This window comes from Chaetura pelagica, unplaced genomic scaffold (genome assembly GCF_000747805.2).
Source record: "Chaetura pelagica isolate M959 unplaced genomic scaffold, ChaPel_1.0 scaffold55, whole genome shotgun sequence".
Classification (NCBI taxonomy): domain Eukaryota; kingdom Metazoa; phylum Chordata; class Aves; order Apodiformes; family Apodidae; genus Chaetura; species Chaetura pelagica.
Genome location: NW_009953571.1, coordinates 2,021,560 through 2,036,962, shown reverse-complemented (window position 1 = coordinate 2,036,962; position 15,403 = coordinate 2,021,560). Strand labels below are relative to the sequence as shown.

General features: G+C 45.6%; 1 protein-coding gene across 1 annotated transcript in view; it reads right to left on the bottom strand.

Moving 5' to 3' along the window:
- The window catches only part of PRDM11 (PR domain containing 11), a 24,678-nt gene extending 11,051 nt beyond the window's left edge, over nt 1–13,627 (bottom strand). The window contains exons 1-4 of the mRNA XM_009999505.1: nt 13,512–13,627; nt 13,091–13,194; nt 11,905–12,176; nt 10,645–10,712 (exon numbers count right to left, since the gene is read on the bottom strand). Of these exons, the coding sequence (XP_009997807.1) occupies nt 10,645–10,712; nt 11,905–12,176; nt 13,091–13,194; nt 13,512–13,627 (560 nt within the window). The remainder of the gene's footprint in view (nt 1–10,644; nt 10,713–11,904; nt 12,177–13,090; nt 13,195–13,511) is intronic.
- Nucleotides 13,628–15,403: the final 1,776 nt, after the last annotated feature.

Below are 15,403 nucleotides of genomic sequence, written 5' to 3'. Positions count from 1 at the left end.
GGAATGCCTGAACCAGCAGACATACAGTGAGCTCTGCAGAAGAGAAGCTAGTGAACTATGCTGTCAAAGGACAGGCCAGACAGATTAAAGACGATCCTTCAAGATCACATAAAACATACCATCTTTCTGCTATACTACACTGACTACACTCAATTCCCACTGAATTACATGGCTTTTGGCCAAGCCTGTAGCCCAGACATGGCATGACAATGTGCATTCATATTAACTTGACTAGTTTTCTGCAACCCACCTCCCCATCCAGTAGGACCTTACAGAGAGCAGCAACATGCTGTGGGTAAAACCTTGGCCCTTTTCCTTCCAGAAGAATATAATGATAATGGTCCAGGTGTTCCCAGAGATAGGCGAAGCATGCCAGGTGCAGATATGCAAATCAAGGAGAAGACAGACATTTTGTAAAAATGCTGCCACCTATGTTATCACCACCTGAGGTAACCTTATTAAAGCCTAGTTTCAGAATCAGGGTTGTACATGGGAATCTCATGCAGCACTAGAACAATTAAATTGTTGTAACTCAGTTCTTCCTGCATCTGTATGGGGAAAGAAAGCAGCTCAAAACAAACATGCCTAAGATTTTAACCTATATAGACGTGCATTTAGATTGTAAACTCTTCATGATACGAGAACACAGTACAGATCCCACCCTAAATCTCACTGAGTAAGTGCAGTCTAAAACTACAGAGTGCTCAGACTTGTCTTCCTGTTCTCAGCACTGTGCCTTCTTCCCTTCCCAGCACAAGCTCTGCTTTTACACCCCTCTCCCAAAACCTGTGCATAAGTCACATTAAGCCTGCATTGCCATTATTGCTGAATACAAGATAAAAATAATGAGCAGCAAGAGTCTTTAGAGACAAAGTTGTATCCCTGCACAGTGCATATACTAATTTGCAGGAAGATAATGGGAAGGTAGTAGTAGTAGGGTAAATCTGTGGGTTGATTGCAAAGGGAGCTCTATTGTAAACTGCCTCAGTAAATAATGTTTCAAAGGCATGAGAAGAGATCAAGATATTGATTCCTATTGCATCTCTTAGCTTATAGAGCCTTTAAAGCATAGGGATGGCAGTGAAACTCCTAATCTCTATGAACAGAAAGGTGTCCTACATCCCAAGCTTTCTAAGATTTGAGATTCCTCTTTGCCATTGCAGAGGACCAACTCTACTATTAAGCTGCCAGAATTCATACTGCTCTGTTAGCTAGAGGAGGATGGATGGATGGGTTGGGGTGGCTGTTGACCTTCCCCACAGAGTAACAATACATATGGGAAGGCCATGTGAGCATGCAGCAGCTCAGGAAGGGGCACCCCTCTTTTTACTTTATATGAAGCAGGCTAAAAATGGTGTCTTCTCTCTCATGACCTGGTAGTCCATGCAGGAACAGTTTGTTTTGGGGGATTTTGGTTAGACTGCACTGAACTCAGGGGGCTGTTCTGACCATGCTGCTTGCAGAAAACACTCCTACATGACACTAGATTCCTATATTCTATGGAAAGCCTGGACCCCCATCACAGTTTTCTGATAGGGTCTGGCACATCTGTCCAACCTGGCTGGTGAGGTCAGCCATCCTCTGAGTGATGACATGCATGCTGTCTGCCATGTCTCTGTGAATAGCCACCAGCTGCTGGCAGATGTGCCCGAACAGGTCTGTTTGCTGCGCGTGGGAACAGAGAAGCTGGCGATCGAAGCTGGAGAGGGGTGGACTCCTTGTGCGGGGGTCTGCAGGACGAGGTGGTGGGTGGGGATGGATGGTACAGCTCCTGCCTTTGGCTGGTAGTTTCTGAGTGCTCTGATGAAGAAGAACTGCGGAGGAAGGAAGACCCAGAGAGCGGGTTGACTCCTGCAGTGGCCCTCTGCAGCGATGAGAAGCAGTGTTCCCGAGAAGTGCCTGGCATCTCTTCATCTTCATCAGCTTAAACAGAAGAGGAAGTGGGAATTATTAATATGAAATCCCTCACAATTCTGAATTTTGTTTCATGGTATCTCAAATCACATTGAAAAAAAGGTTTCCCTTCCCCCCAGGTCTGCCAGTTGAGACAAGCCTGTAGCCCCTGATGTGTAACTCAACATGCAGGCGCTGCCATGTTGGTAGCTGGGTGACAAGCTTAGCCATAAGAGGCCTGAAGAGTGGAAGAACCCAGTCAGCTGAGGGGGAATCAAAGCTGACATGGTATCCTGTATACAACATTGTTCATTACTAGAATATAAATCCATTTCAGACAGTATCAATGACTCCCCTTCCCCAACAGCATAAATAGCTAGAACTCTCCAACATTTTGGAGGGACAAAGGCTACTGGCCCTTGGTCCAGTCTCAGAACACTCTGACACATTTGGTTCCTCATGTTCCCATGGCACTTTTTACATCCACTGCACTGAGAAAAACACAGACACAGTATTTGCTGCTTGCAAAGTCTTTACTGCAACACCACTATGTGGCTTGGCATCACTAAGATAACCAGGCAGTCAGGCCCAGCAGAAACCAGACCTGATATTAATCGGATAAGTATACTTGATGCAAAACCAAAACCAAAGCAAAAGACCATGGGAAAGTTCTCATTAGTCTGATAAAGACCTAGTGATGTGCCAGTTCACAGCCACAGGCATATCAAGACTATGAAGAGACAACAGTTCATTTGTTGCAGCTGCCCACTATCTCCTTGCATGCTCTGTACTCATTTCACCTCTGAAGTAGTGCAACTGGCTTCCAAGATAGATGCAAAGAATGACCAAGTCTCACTTGGTCAGTTCTTGAAGACTTTTGTCCTTGCTTTCCAACGAACAATATTACGTCACATGTGACATAAGACTGAATGTAGTAGGAAAGTGCCACCCAGGAAGTGTATCCCTAAATGCTCACTGACTGAGAAGCTGCACCTCCACACAAGACAACTGGATGTCTGCAACTGAGGAAAGCATCTGCAAAAAGCAGCTTGTGGTTCAGCACTGGAAGATGTCACAGAATTGTGGTGTAGGAGGATTAACTTAAAAAGCAGGGCCAGGAGGTTCTTAAAAAACAGTGAAGAAAGGAGTAATTATCATCTACCTTTTTCACAGCTCTTCTGCTGAGCGTTTAGACCACTAATGGGAAATCATTAGTGGCCTGGCCTCAGACCATTAACACCAGTGATCACTGAGTCTCCCCAACATCCCTTGTGGAATGGTTACCATGGATGGTTACCATGCAGTGAATGGCAAAGGATCCTCAGCTTGACAGCACTGCTGTTCATTGGGACGCATGCAAGATGAAGAACTCTTAATCCTTTACAAACACTTTTTCACAGACCAGATGTAGCTGCACTTCAACTACCAGTGTTCCCTCACTTGTAGCATTAGTTCAGACTTATGATCCATTAAGAAGGTGGAATCTAAACAATGCCTATCCTTAGAAGACAGTATGGAAAAGGACTAGATAAACAGAGAAAGATGATGTTAACCTGGACACAGCTTTCCCTCAATCCATCTCATGATCCCACATCACTCCACAATAACCTGAGCAGGCAGTCTTGAAACCAAACACAGCAGTAAGACCTGGCTTGACAGGCAACCCAGCATCTCACAAAACACACAATGCTCTTCTGGTGTCAAACTGAGATATATAACATAAGGCAAAGATACTTACAGCTTGCTGACGGGGCTGTCAACCATATCCAGATCCGCTGTTTGGAAGCCATGCATCTGGTGTGATGAATGCAGCGTTCACTCGATGGCTCTCTCCTGGGTGATCAGGCTGATGTTTGAGGGCTGCCCTGGGCTGTCAGGGCTGGAGAGGGACTTCTGCATGAATCCAAATTTGTCCTTAGTCCTTCTCGTTGTCCCATCTGTGTTCAATGTCTTTTACAAACCTGGGGACCTGGCTGACTGATGTGATCTGCCTGGCTATGCCTTCCCAGATCTTGTCACCATCAGCATGGGATAGATGCATCGTCTCCCTCCCAAACAGCACAGCTTCATCTCAGGTCACCTCAGTGACCAGAATCTCCAGTTCTTCCTTGGAAAACTTGGGCTTCCTCTTTTGTTCAGCCACGTTCCTTGGGTTGAACATCCCACAAAGCACAAATGGGTAAAAGGAAATCAGTGCAAAGCACCCCCCTGCAACCAACCACTTGGCCGATGCAGCACTGGGGCAGAGGAGTTTGGTGGGATCCAGCTCCCCTCACCCACAATAACTTCTCGGTTTTCTCAACTGCACCACAAAAAGGCAGCCATTTTGTTTTTAAGAGGCAATTTTCAACCTTAAGAAAAAAACCACCTAGCAACAAAGGAGCCTTCTCAGCTTCACAGTTAAAATGAAATTTTACACTTTGTCTGATGCCCTGACTTGCATCTGAGAATTTCAGTACACCCTCACATCACTTGCCACAGTTTGTGCACAGAAAAAGGTGTGAGAACTTAAAATCAAGTAGATGAATTAGCTTCTAAAGTGACATTGCTTGAAAATAAGTTCTTGAGGAAACCTAGAGGCCTGAAACATACCTTAGTGCTCTGCCTAGCACAACATGCAATGGAAACTTCTACATCACCCTTTCTGTTGAAACTTGCAGGATGTCATGCAGCGGCTGCATCAAATCAAATTTTTTTCAAGGGAAGAAGATTTTTACTAGACTCATGGGCAATTTCTGCAACTCACTTTTCCTAAGGAAAAGTCTTTTATTCAACACCAGGGGTACTGCACATCCAACATCTGTCTGCTTCACAGCAAGCTCTTGTTTTGCCCAGAAATGGTTGCTGTTTCCCATTGTTCTCAAAAGGAATGAGGCCACCCACTTGTTTTTCCTGGCCAGGCTTTGGTGTCACTGCTACTGACAGGAGCCTGCACCCAGTTTCTGGTGCTCAAAACAAACAAGTCTTAGCCTCATCCTATTGAGAAGAAGAGGCAGCCATTCTGAGAAGGAGCAGCTTGGTCCAAAGGGAAGGGGCATTATTTTTTCCAGCCACAGCCAAAGGAAACTTTAAAAATAAATATTAATCCTAACTATACCTTTTCATTGGGGGGGAAAAAAAAGGCGGCAGCAGCAGACCTATTCAATAGGGAATGAGAAAACAAACTGTATGAACATGCAGTTTTGCAAATAAACAAGGTGAGATTGTGGACAGGGAAATAATCCGCAGCCTGGGCAATACACCTGAGTACAAGCATGCAGAACAGCATGGAAAAAGATCAAGAGGCCACAGAGGAGCAGACTGCAGGGAAAACTTAAGTGTGTGCCTTGATTTGAATTATTTGAATTATATATATATATGTTTATTCTAGTGCTACACATTACAAAAGACTGCTTTTACACATCTTCAAACAATTAAAGCAGGGACATTGAGAACTTCTTTGAAAGAGATCAGCCTTTTTGGTGCTCATACCATATAGTTCATAAAGTTCTCAGAGGGAAATCTGCATCAGCATGGAGTTATGGCAGAGAACACAACACTCCTGTAACGTAGAAAACTTCAATGTTATTACAAATTGCCCCAAAAAGCTGTCACTACAACCCTAGGAAATTACTGTTTAAAAAGGACATTAATATGTAATATAAAAGAAATAAGACATCTTAATGGTTAGGACACCGAAAAACTGTAACTCTGAAGGAGGGAAAACCTAGTGGCTCCACTATCTGTTAATCTTCTTTCTGCTTATGATCTCAAATTAAATGAAACCAAAGATGCTATTACTAGTAGAAAGCATCTTTAATTTAATTTGGGACCTATAGTTAGTATCTTTGCAACATTAGGGGAATGAACTCTGGCTGGGATGGCTTTGTCCCTCCTCTTTCAAAAAATTACATTTAATCCTAGAACCCTGGCTGAATGCCCTATCTCTTGCAGGCAGACTTTAGCCACCCCAAAATACATTCTGCAAAGTTGGCATAAGCAAATACATTTGTCCCACATGCCCCACATTTGTGACAGCCCTGCTGGCACCTTCTCAGAGATGGGGTGCCTTTCAGCACTGCCGTGACCCAGCAGAAGAGAGGTGGTTTGGGACACATTCGTGTGAAAGGTGCTTGCTAGTTGCAAAGAAAAACCTACAGAAAGGCAGAGTGGCCCGTGTCAGATGTTGTTCTAGTTTCCCCTTCATGCCATTACCATGAATCTCACTGACACTGCTGCCCTCCACTGGGGTAAGTGTCAGATGCTGTTAACCCCAGTTAGAGCTGGAAAACCAGTAGAAATGCTGCTCAAATCCAGGCCACACACAGGGAGAGCTGGGAGCTAAGTGCACAGATTTCACTGGGAGAAACATAGATGCATACTTGAAATACTGTTCTGGTGAAGCTTCATTTATGGCGGGACAAGAGTGTTTAGGGAAGATGGTAGAGAAGTGATGGAGAGCAAACAAAGCCCTTGCTACACTGACCTCAAGGAAAAAAGAAACAACAAACTCAGAAATAAAATGGAGCTCTCCCAGGTGAACACTGGAAGAAGGGAAAAGGCATTGAGCAAGGAAACACTTAAGGTTTGATTTTTATCACATTCAGCAAAACTGGGTTACAAGTATAGTCTCTGCAGGTACCCACCACAGCAGAGTATCACCAGTGCCTCCATGTGGTGAAAATAAAGTTCAACCGACAAGCTGCTCTGGTGAAAAGGAGAAACTATTTTGCAAAGGGCCGCAGGGTAGGCGTGAGCTTGAAGAACAGAACTCTCTTCCAGAGCTGCTCAGAGACACTGGCAGGTCAGGAAACCTGCGCTCCCTCTTCTCCACGTAAACCTATGGCTTCTGTCACTAGCAAAGCTGTATCGATAGAGAATTAAAGCCCTTCTTGCTCCTTTGACCGGGTATGCCATCAAATGCACTTAGGACAACCTCTGGTAGACCTGGATTTTTGGATTTCAGGGTTTTCACTCATTTGCACCAGCGTTACTTGGGTCAAAACTACTTAAGATAACTTAAGTATTCTAACAGCAAACTCCCCATGCAAAAAGTAACGAGTTCTGGCCAGTTTTAATCATGAATTCAATTAATGTTAGGCTCCCAGCAGGCACATTAGCCTCCTCCTTATAAAAATGCAGACAGTGTTACTGTTAGAGAGATCATTTTCCCTTCATGTGTTTCCTCTAGCATGCAGGGTGTCCCTCAGAATAGTCACTGATATTTGGAGGTACCACTCTGAGGATGCTGTGTGGGTATTATCCTACTCCAGAGGTGCTCCAGCTGTGAGGCTGTGAATTGACATCTCAGCTCAGGTCATTGTGAGGGTGCAAGACAGAACAGCTATCCCTTTAAAAACACATAGGATGTTGTAAACTACATGAACAGCAGGCACCTAATGATCACCCCACAAAGATTATCAGCCTAAACAAGCATAGAAACAAGCATATTACTTTTCCCTGGGCTCTGAAGCAGTTTTTTTACAGGGATCACAGCCCTGCAGTACTTTAGGATCTCTTTGCTCTGGGTAAATTTCAGTCTGTAACAAATAAAAACACTGGCTTCACTTGCTGCAAGGCAACAGAGACCAGTTTATGAAGTTCAACAGAATTACATGTGCGCAGGCTGGTGGTGGCTTTTACTCCCCTTGAACACATGGGAGGACACAGTAACCCTGGCTTTTAAAAAATAATATTTTTCAATGGTCTTGTAAAGCCAAAACAGCAGTTCAGTACTTAAATGATCTACTGATCCCACTTTGAGCAGGCTGTTGGAGCACCTGACCAGAGCTCCCTTCCAAGCTCTATTATTGTATGAATCAAATGGCAAGCATCTCCACTCTAGGGAGATACAGGAAGACTAACAGAACAGTCCTGCTTCCCATGACCTCTTTGACACTACGTTTGTAGAGGAAAGGGGGCAGAGAAGGAGGCAAAGGAGAAAGAAGTGGGGAAGTTTTGCACCAGCTTTTTGCCATGGACTGAAAGGATGAATTTTAATTGTGCCAAAAGCCTGAGAGCTCAGGTACACTCATGTAAGAGGGGATGCAGACTATACATGCCCATAATAGCCTGGAAACCCCACACATAATGCACTTCACTCCAACAGTTCAGTTAGGCACCACCAGTTTGCTGGTACTTCCTACCTTGCATCTCAGTCAGGGCCAAGTGATACACAGAGGGATGTTTCCTGGACTTCATGTATTACTTTCATTTTTTGATCAGATCTCTTTTTTTTTTTTAAAGGTCCCCAGCAACTGAATAACAGAATTTCCTCAGAAGCAACCACGAACAACGGCTTGTTCAGTGTCATCTCTCAGAAGCCCTAAGAACTCTCATCAACAGGAGTTTATGGTTTGTGTCTAAGAAAGCACCAGTTTTCTTGAGGTCTGCTGCGATTTGTGGTAACTGGACATCCCTGCAGGTCAAAGCCATCGAGTTTCATATAGTATTGGAAACAACAGTGCTCTACTCTGGACAGAGATGAAGGGTGCATTATTCTTGTGCCAGCAGCCAGCTGAAGAGAACATGCTCTCAGCATCAGGAGTCTGTCTTGACTGACTGACTGATGAGGGAAAGGGCAAGAGGATGTTACCACTGCCATGCCAGCTGCTACGCTTCACACTCCTTCCTCCCTGTCATCCACTGCCCTGGGTAAACAGTGTCTTAAAATTAAGCTAGAAAATGCTGCAGTGTACACACTGTACTCAGTGGGAACATGAAAATGGACTCAGATATGGTAGTCAAACAACAAAAACAATAGCCAGATCTACAAGATGAGAGAGGAGTCAGGCCAAGCTGCCCTCCCCATGCCATACCCACCTACCCAGAGGGTGAGTAGATCTGCTTTGCAAAGCATTCCATCTGTGAGTGATGGCAAAGAGCACCATCTGAAAAACAAAAAGAGCGCTGTCTACAGCGTCCCAGAAGTACAGTTTCCATGGGTAATTTCCATGACAGGTAACGTCCTAGCACAGGGTAACAAGTGCACCTCTATTTGAAAGCTGCTAACAAACAAAACCAAGATTTCTTGAGGACCACTATCTCCACTTGAACTGGCAGTCAGACTCAACATAATACTGCTATTAGAAGCAATTTTCAAGAGTTAAAACCAGAAAGATCAGTAAGACTGGTATATCCTGCACAGGTCCTTTGATACACCCTTTCCTCGATGCACTGCAAACATCTCCTTTCCCCAAAACCATAACCTCCTTGCCTTTCAAGGCTATCCTGAATGGCGCAGACCACACTCATCTGGAGTTTTAACCATGGCAAATGCAAGTTTAGACAAGAATATTCTTTTCTTTTGTACTGGGACAACGAGTAGTCCTCATTTAAATCCAGACATCAAGCTTAAGTTCATGTAAGTAGGATGAGTCCACCACAGGATTTTAGCTTTCCAAGACTGTTTTCCCTTAGCTTCACTGTCATCCAGACCACTTGATGATCCGCATCTAAGCGGAAAAATCTCACTGTAATTTTTGAACTTTGCATTCTTTATTTCAAAATATATGTCCCCCTACCTACCTGTCCACTGTAGCACTGCTTCTTTTTGGAATGACAACTCCAGCCTCAGCCCAGGTCTAGAGTTTTCTCTCATCCAGTAGCAAACAACTGTAACAGCTGGAATTCATGCAGAAAAATGGGATCTTTTGCTGAACTTTACAAATGTGCCAGAGCAGCCGCTACCCATGTAAGATTCCTCTGGAGCAAAAGTGTTGCAAACCCAATTTGACCAGGTAGGTCAGTCTCTCATCTACCTGTACGTCACCCTCTCTCTTCCCTTACTGAATGACAAGTGAAAATCCTAGACATCCAGACTAACAAGGCAGTTAATTCCCACACTGCTTTACTCTTGAATGAAATGCCTTTTTGACAACAACCGCTTCTAAAATTCAGCCCTGAAAGCAGGACTGGTCTGAATGTGGGACAAGCCTCAGGATGCAGCAATGCTCTGTTTTGGTGACTCACCACACGCAAGAGGCACTTCAGTGCTCTGCCTCTACCTCATAAGGCTGCAAGAGTGACCTAGAATTAGAAGATATATGCCAATACTTGAAGCACTGTTTCATGGCTAAACATGTTCCCTTACTGCTGCTGTTCACAAACAAGAGCCAGGCCCACTTCTGGTCCATTCAGTACTGACTGGTATTTGGGTTCTGCTCTGCTGAGCCTCGAGGCCGGCAGAGGGAGCACAAGCAAACGCATGAGCTCTGCACTGGGAGCTGCAGCAACTCACTCCCCACCGTCTCTCCTAGCACAGTAAAGCTGCTACTACCAATGGCAGCCACCACAGACCAACGGCAGCCTCTACAAGGTTTCAAGCGAAACCCAGAAGAAAACAAAAAGAGCACCTCTTTCAAAGTCTTACCAAATTGGAGAAGACACAAAAACCCCACACAGAATCAAATGCTACCCTGGGGACAATGCAATGCGATTTGCAAATATTGGAACATAAAGAAAAAAGATTAAAAATGGAATGAGATCTGTCAGCATTTTAAAGACCAAACAAATAGGATCATCTTTATCATTTGTTCTGATTCCAGAAAGCAGCTGTCTTCCATACACACACACTTGTTTTAGTCTGTTGCATTGAACCTGACTCCAAAGGATTCTCATCACAGTAAGAATGAAAGAGCCCAAAGCACACCCTTTAGAGAAGGTTTCGTGGCATTCTGTTTTTTCTGTCACACAAAACAACAAGGAGTGTTTGATGGCCTCTCTCTGGAAGACAGAGTCCCAAAAGGGAAGGCAGAAGACAACTTGACTCACCTCATCCAATTTGCTTTGGTTTCATCCGTCCCATCAATGGATTTGTAACGATTGTTCTTATCAACGATCTGTGGAACAGGAGAACAGATGCAGCACGTCAACTAGCTGGTCCATACATGAGGTCTACATCTCTCAGATCACTGTTCCAGTTCCAGCCTTAAGTCAGGGCTCACATCTCTATGCCAAGAATCTCAGCTCTCCTAGTACTACAGGCTGCTGCCCTGAATATGTGTCTAGGTTACTCCGAACTGACTAAGAGGCATTTTAGCAAGTACAAATATCTGTTAATACAGAACTATGGATGCAGCTGACAACTAATAAGAGGCCTAAGGTACAAAAGATTAACTCCCCTTTCAGGACAGGGCTGAGACACATTTATTTTACAGACAGAAAAGTGTGAGCAGCATTTTGTATCAGCAGCTCTTAATTTTTTTTCCACCTGTAACTCAATTCCCACTTCACCTTTTTCCTAACAATATCAGTCAATTTAGTGCCATCTCTATTTCATAGACTATCCAAATCCTTCAGTACTATGGGGAAAAAAGATGGGTTCTGGTGATGGAGTCTGCATGCAGATCGGTCCTGATGGACCAGATCTACTCTTTCCTTGTCTCTTGGGTCACCTGCTCTGCTCAAGTGGGCTGGGAAGGAGAGCTGCAGGCCCATGAGAGAGTTCTGCAATCTGTAGACACAATCCTTCCTCTGTCCTCAAAATTATGACCAGAGCAAAGCAAAGTAGTGGAGGAGTCCTAAAGGTTGAGTGAGGATGGAAGAACATGGCAAGGGGGAGAGGAGATGCAGGCTCTGCTTCCTACAGCTGTGAAGGTTTGGTATTAACAAAAAATTCTTTACTGAAAGGCTTGTCAGGCACTGGAACAGGCTGCCCAGGGAAGTGGTCAAGTCAGTATCCCTGGAGGTATTTAAAAGACATAGAGATGTGGTGCTTAGGGACATGGCTTAGTGGTAGACTTGGCAGTGTGTTGGTTAACAGTTGAACTTGGTGATCTTAAAGTTCTTCTCCAACCAAAATGATTCTATGATTCTATGAATTAAACTCAGGTACCATGGCACCTGGTTTCCTTTAATGTATCTACACCATTAAACCACTAACAGTTAAGGCAAGTGAGTGTTTCCCTACTACCCATGTGGGTCAGCAGAGATCTTCATAGAAGGGGGAATATGACTAGGGGCTGGCTCCACAGGCCTGCAAGTCCTCCAGGACTGAGCTGCATGGCTGGGGGATCACTTTGTTGGAGACACGTCCCCCCCCAGCCATGAGAAGAATCCTGCAGACTTGTCCTGGCTAGAGATCTGCCCCTCGTACGGCCCGAAGATGTGACCTTTGGGGATCACCTCGTTCATACAGCGCACATCGTTCTCCCCGTTGGGCTCCTTCACCACCTCCATTCCAGGTGGGATGGTTAGTGCAGCTCGGTCAGGGATGCCAACAGGCACTGGAGTGTCAGACACAAACACCGGGGGGCCATGGTTTGGGCACTCATCCACGAAGTACTCCTGGCAGGACTCACAGACTGTGGGTGCAAGGGGAGCAAGGGTTAGACTGGGCAGACATGATGCCTCTACAGGCTCATGCAGATCACAAGATGCAGAGCACTCAGACCACCATGCCCCAGCTCCTCATCCTTCTCCTGGCCCAGCTACATCCCATCCACAAAACCCTGCCTCCACGCACACAGACACTTCACTTCACTTACTTCTTTTGCCACAGGTCTCTCGACAAGGACTCTGTCCCACCCCACACCTGCCTGACCTGTCTGTGCTCACCTAAGCCCTGGTGCCCTACGCAGATTCATCACCGACAACTACATGCTCAGGGGAAGGTCCCATCACTGTCTGAGACAGAAGTTGGGCCCTGGTTAACATTAACTTCCTCAAGCTGCAGGGGTCGATTCCCCACACACCGGTGGAGAGCCAAAACAAACATTCCTGAAAACAAGTACATTCATCATACAGCCTTCACTCTGTGCTTGGAAGAGACAGCATCCCCAGGCTCTTGCCCTGTGGCAAGACAGGGACTCAGGCCTACAATTCAGTACTTTGTAGGTATGCCAATGTAACTGGCACCAGTTTTCTTTCCCAGAATATGGCTAGAAAAAAATTGTCATCTGTGCCATGCTCCCTTTGCAGTTTCTGAATTCAAGCCTTTGGGTCTTGAAGACTCTTGGGAGTATTCCCATGTGCACTGTCATGTTTCCAGCATGCTTCCCACATACCTTCCTACTGCTGCATAGCCCCATAATGGACAAACCGCTTTTGTGCAACAGCTTCCCTACCAAATGTGCCTGTTTTCTCAGGAGAATACCAAATTTGTCCATTGCTTTTTTCTTCCCTGCTTCCTGCCCCAAACTGGCACAGTGCCAACCAGGAAAGGCAAAAGTCTGTACAAGTGGCAGCATGGCTTTTCCCTCACTCACAAGCCACTTACACCAGAAATCCACTTGCTGAAAGCTCTTGGTCATGATCAAATCCCGTTTCCCTTTCAGTTTCTTGGGCTCCACCTCCATGGACTGTGGGTCAGGCATTCCAGAGCTGAGGAGGGAACAACAGAACAATTATGTTAACCTGCCAAGATGCTGGGACTGCACACAGAGGAGCGGAGGCAATGGGACCTGACCGGCTCTCTTAGTCCCTAAGTCTCCTATCCAACCTGCCAAAAGCTGGTACCTGAGACAGCTTAAAGCTGTAGGTGACCACCTCCTTCATACATCTCAAAGCAGACCTCCCAAGGGAGCATTTTAATAATTGTGACAGGTTCAAGTACAACCCTCAAAGCCAAGTTTAAGCTGTGAGGGGGGAGGTGGAGAGAAGGGGGTTAGAGTATATTGAACCAAAGCTTAGCCACATACCAAGGATGTCCATACTCCTGGTCCCGGCATGGAGAGCAGGACTCTGTTTTTATCGTCACCATCTCCCCTAAGGAAGCCTGGGTCTGGATCAAACAGTCCTTCAAGTTTTCACTCATGTTCTGAAAAAGAATGAAGGGAGGGAGGTTAAACATGAACAGCCAGGAAATCACATTCTTTCCCCAGGAAGCACAGCCTTCCTCCTCCAGGCCAGGATGCAGCCAGCAGATCAGGCTCCCTCCCAGCACCAAGAGCAGCCATCACACACCATGGCATGTACATGTACACTTAAGTGGAAACCTCTTCACACACTGGGGAGGAAAGAGCAGTTGAGTTGCAGGTCAGTTGAAGAGCATGAGATGCATAAGGCACAGGGAATATGAATTATGCTCCACAGTGCCATTTAAAAATGTTGCACATGGAATTTAAGACATGGGTGGGACGTGTTACGGAAACATGGAGACCACTACCTCAGAGCATGTCTTTGGGGACAGAATGACAAGAAAGAGGAACGCAGGCATGGCACAAACCAGGATCCATCTAAGAATACACCATATGCCACTCTCCACTTGGGCACACTACACTCCTGCAGATGAAGCTCTCCGTGTGCTCCTCTGACAAACAGGTGAGTGCTGACAGTGCCCTGCTGCACTCCACCAAAACTGCACAAGTCATGCTATCTTCCTGTCCCTTGTCATGACTGTAGCTGAGCTGCCACCACCCTTCTGGCATGCAAGACACTGTAGTGAAAATCCTCCTTCAGGTCAATGAAGGGCCCAGAACCATTTAATGATGCCTGAGGACAGCAAGCTCCAAAACACTAACACTTCCCTCTTCCTCCAGCATGGGACAGTGCAGAAGAAAAAGTATTGATAAGGCAAATCAGAGAATCACACAGAATCACAGAATGTTAGGGGCTGGAAGGGACCTCAAAGGATCATCTAGTCTAATCTCTGTACCACAGCAGGATCCCCTAGAGTAGGTCACACAAGAACACATCCATGCAGGTTTTGAATGTCTCCAGAGAAGGAGACTCCACAAACTCTCTGCGCAACCTGTTCCAGTGTTCTGTTACCCTCACAGTGAAAAAGATGATAACTTGGAATTGTTTTAATTAATGAGAGCTGCGGAAGGGCCACTATCCTTCAGAGCATCCCAGCTTGAGAAAAGGAACAAAGGAGAGCACCAGTTGTCTCTTCACTGCATTCTTTTTAAGAATTCCTCCCAGGCACACAAGCTGGCTGCTCTCCAGACACCATACCAGATTGGATAGACTTCACAGCTGCTCCCCCCAAAGTTCCTTGTGATCCCCCTTTCCATGTTCGCTGCCCGATGGCAAGGTCTGTCACGCTGCATATGGAGGGGCCTCAGCAGCTGACCAGACCCCTTCTGCCAAGGGAGCTGCTGAAGAGCCTGTAGCCATTACATCTTGGCTCTAGGCATCCTGAAATTCATGTTCTGAGGTCACAAACCCCTGAAGACTGAATTTTCTTATTCTGCACATGCTTGTACAGGATTGGACACCATGGAATTCTGGTCTGCACTTATGCCCTGTTCACAGCAAGAAAGAATGCTATTCCCAGCCTCTGTGGCTTCTCTTTGTGCCAGAGGACAACTGATTAATTTTTTCTGGCCAACTTCTCACATGGTCATGTGCAGCCTGAAAGAACTCTATCAAGTCTCTATCCAGGAAACACTAAGTAATTGTTGTGGTTTGGTCCTAACAAGACAACAAAGAAACACCCCTAAGGCCACTCACCCAACTCACTCCCCACACACACACTGGGATGAGGAGGACAAACCCAACTAGAAGCTCACAGGTCGAGACAAAGGACAAGGAGGGTTCTTCACTTATTAAGGTCACAGGCAAAACAGACTCAACTTGGGGAAAAACA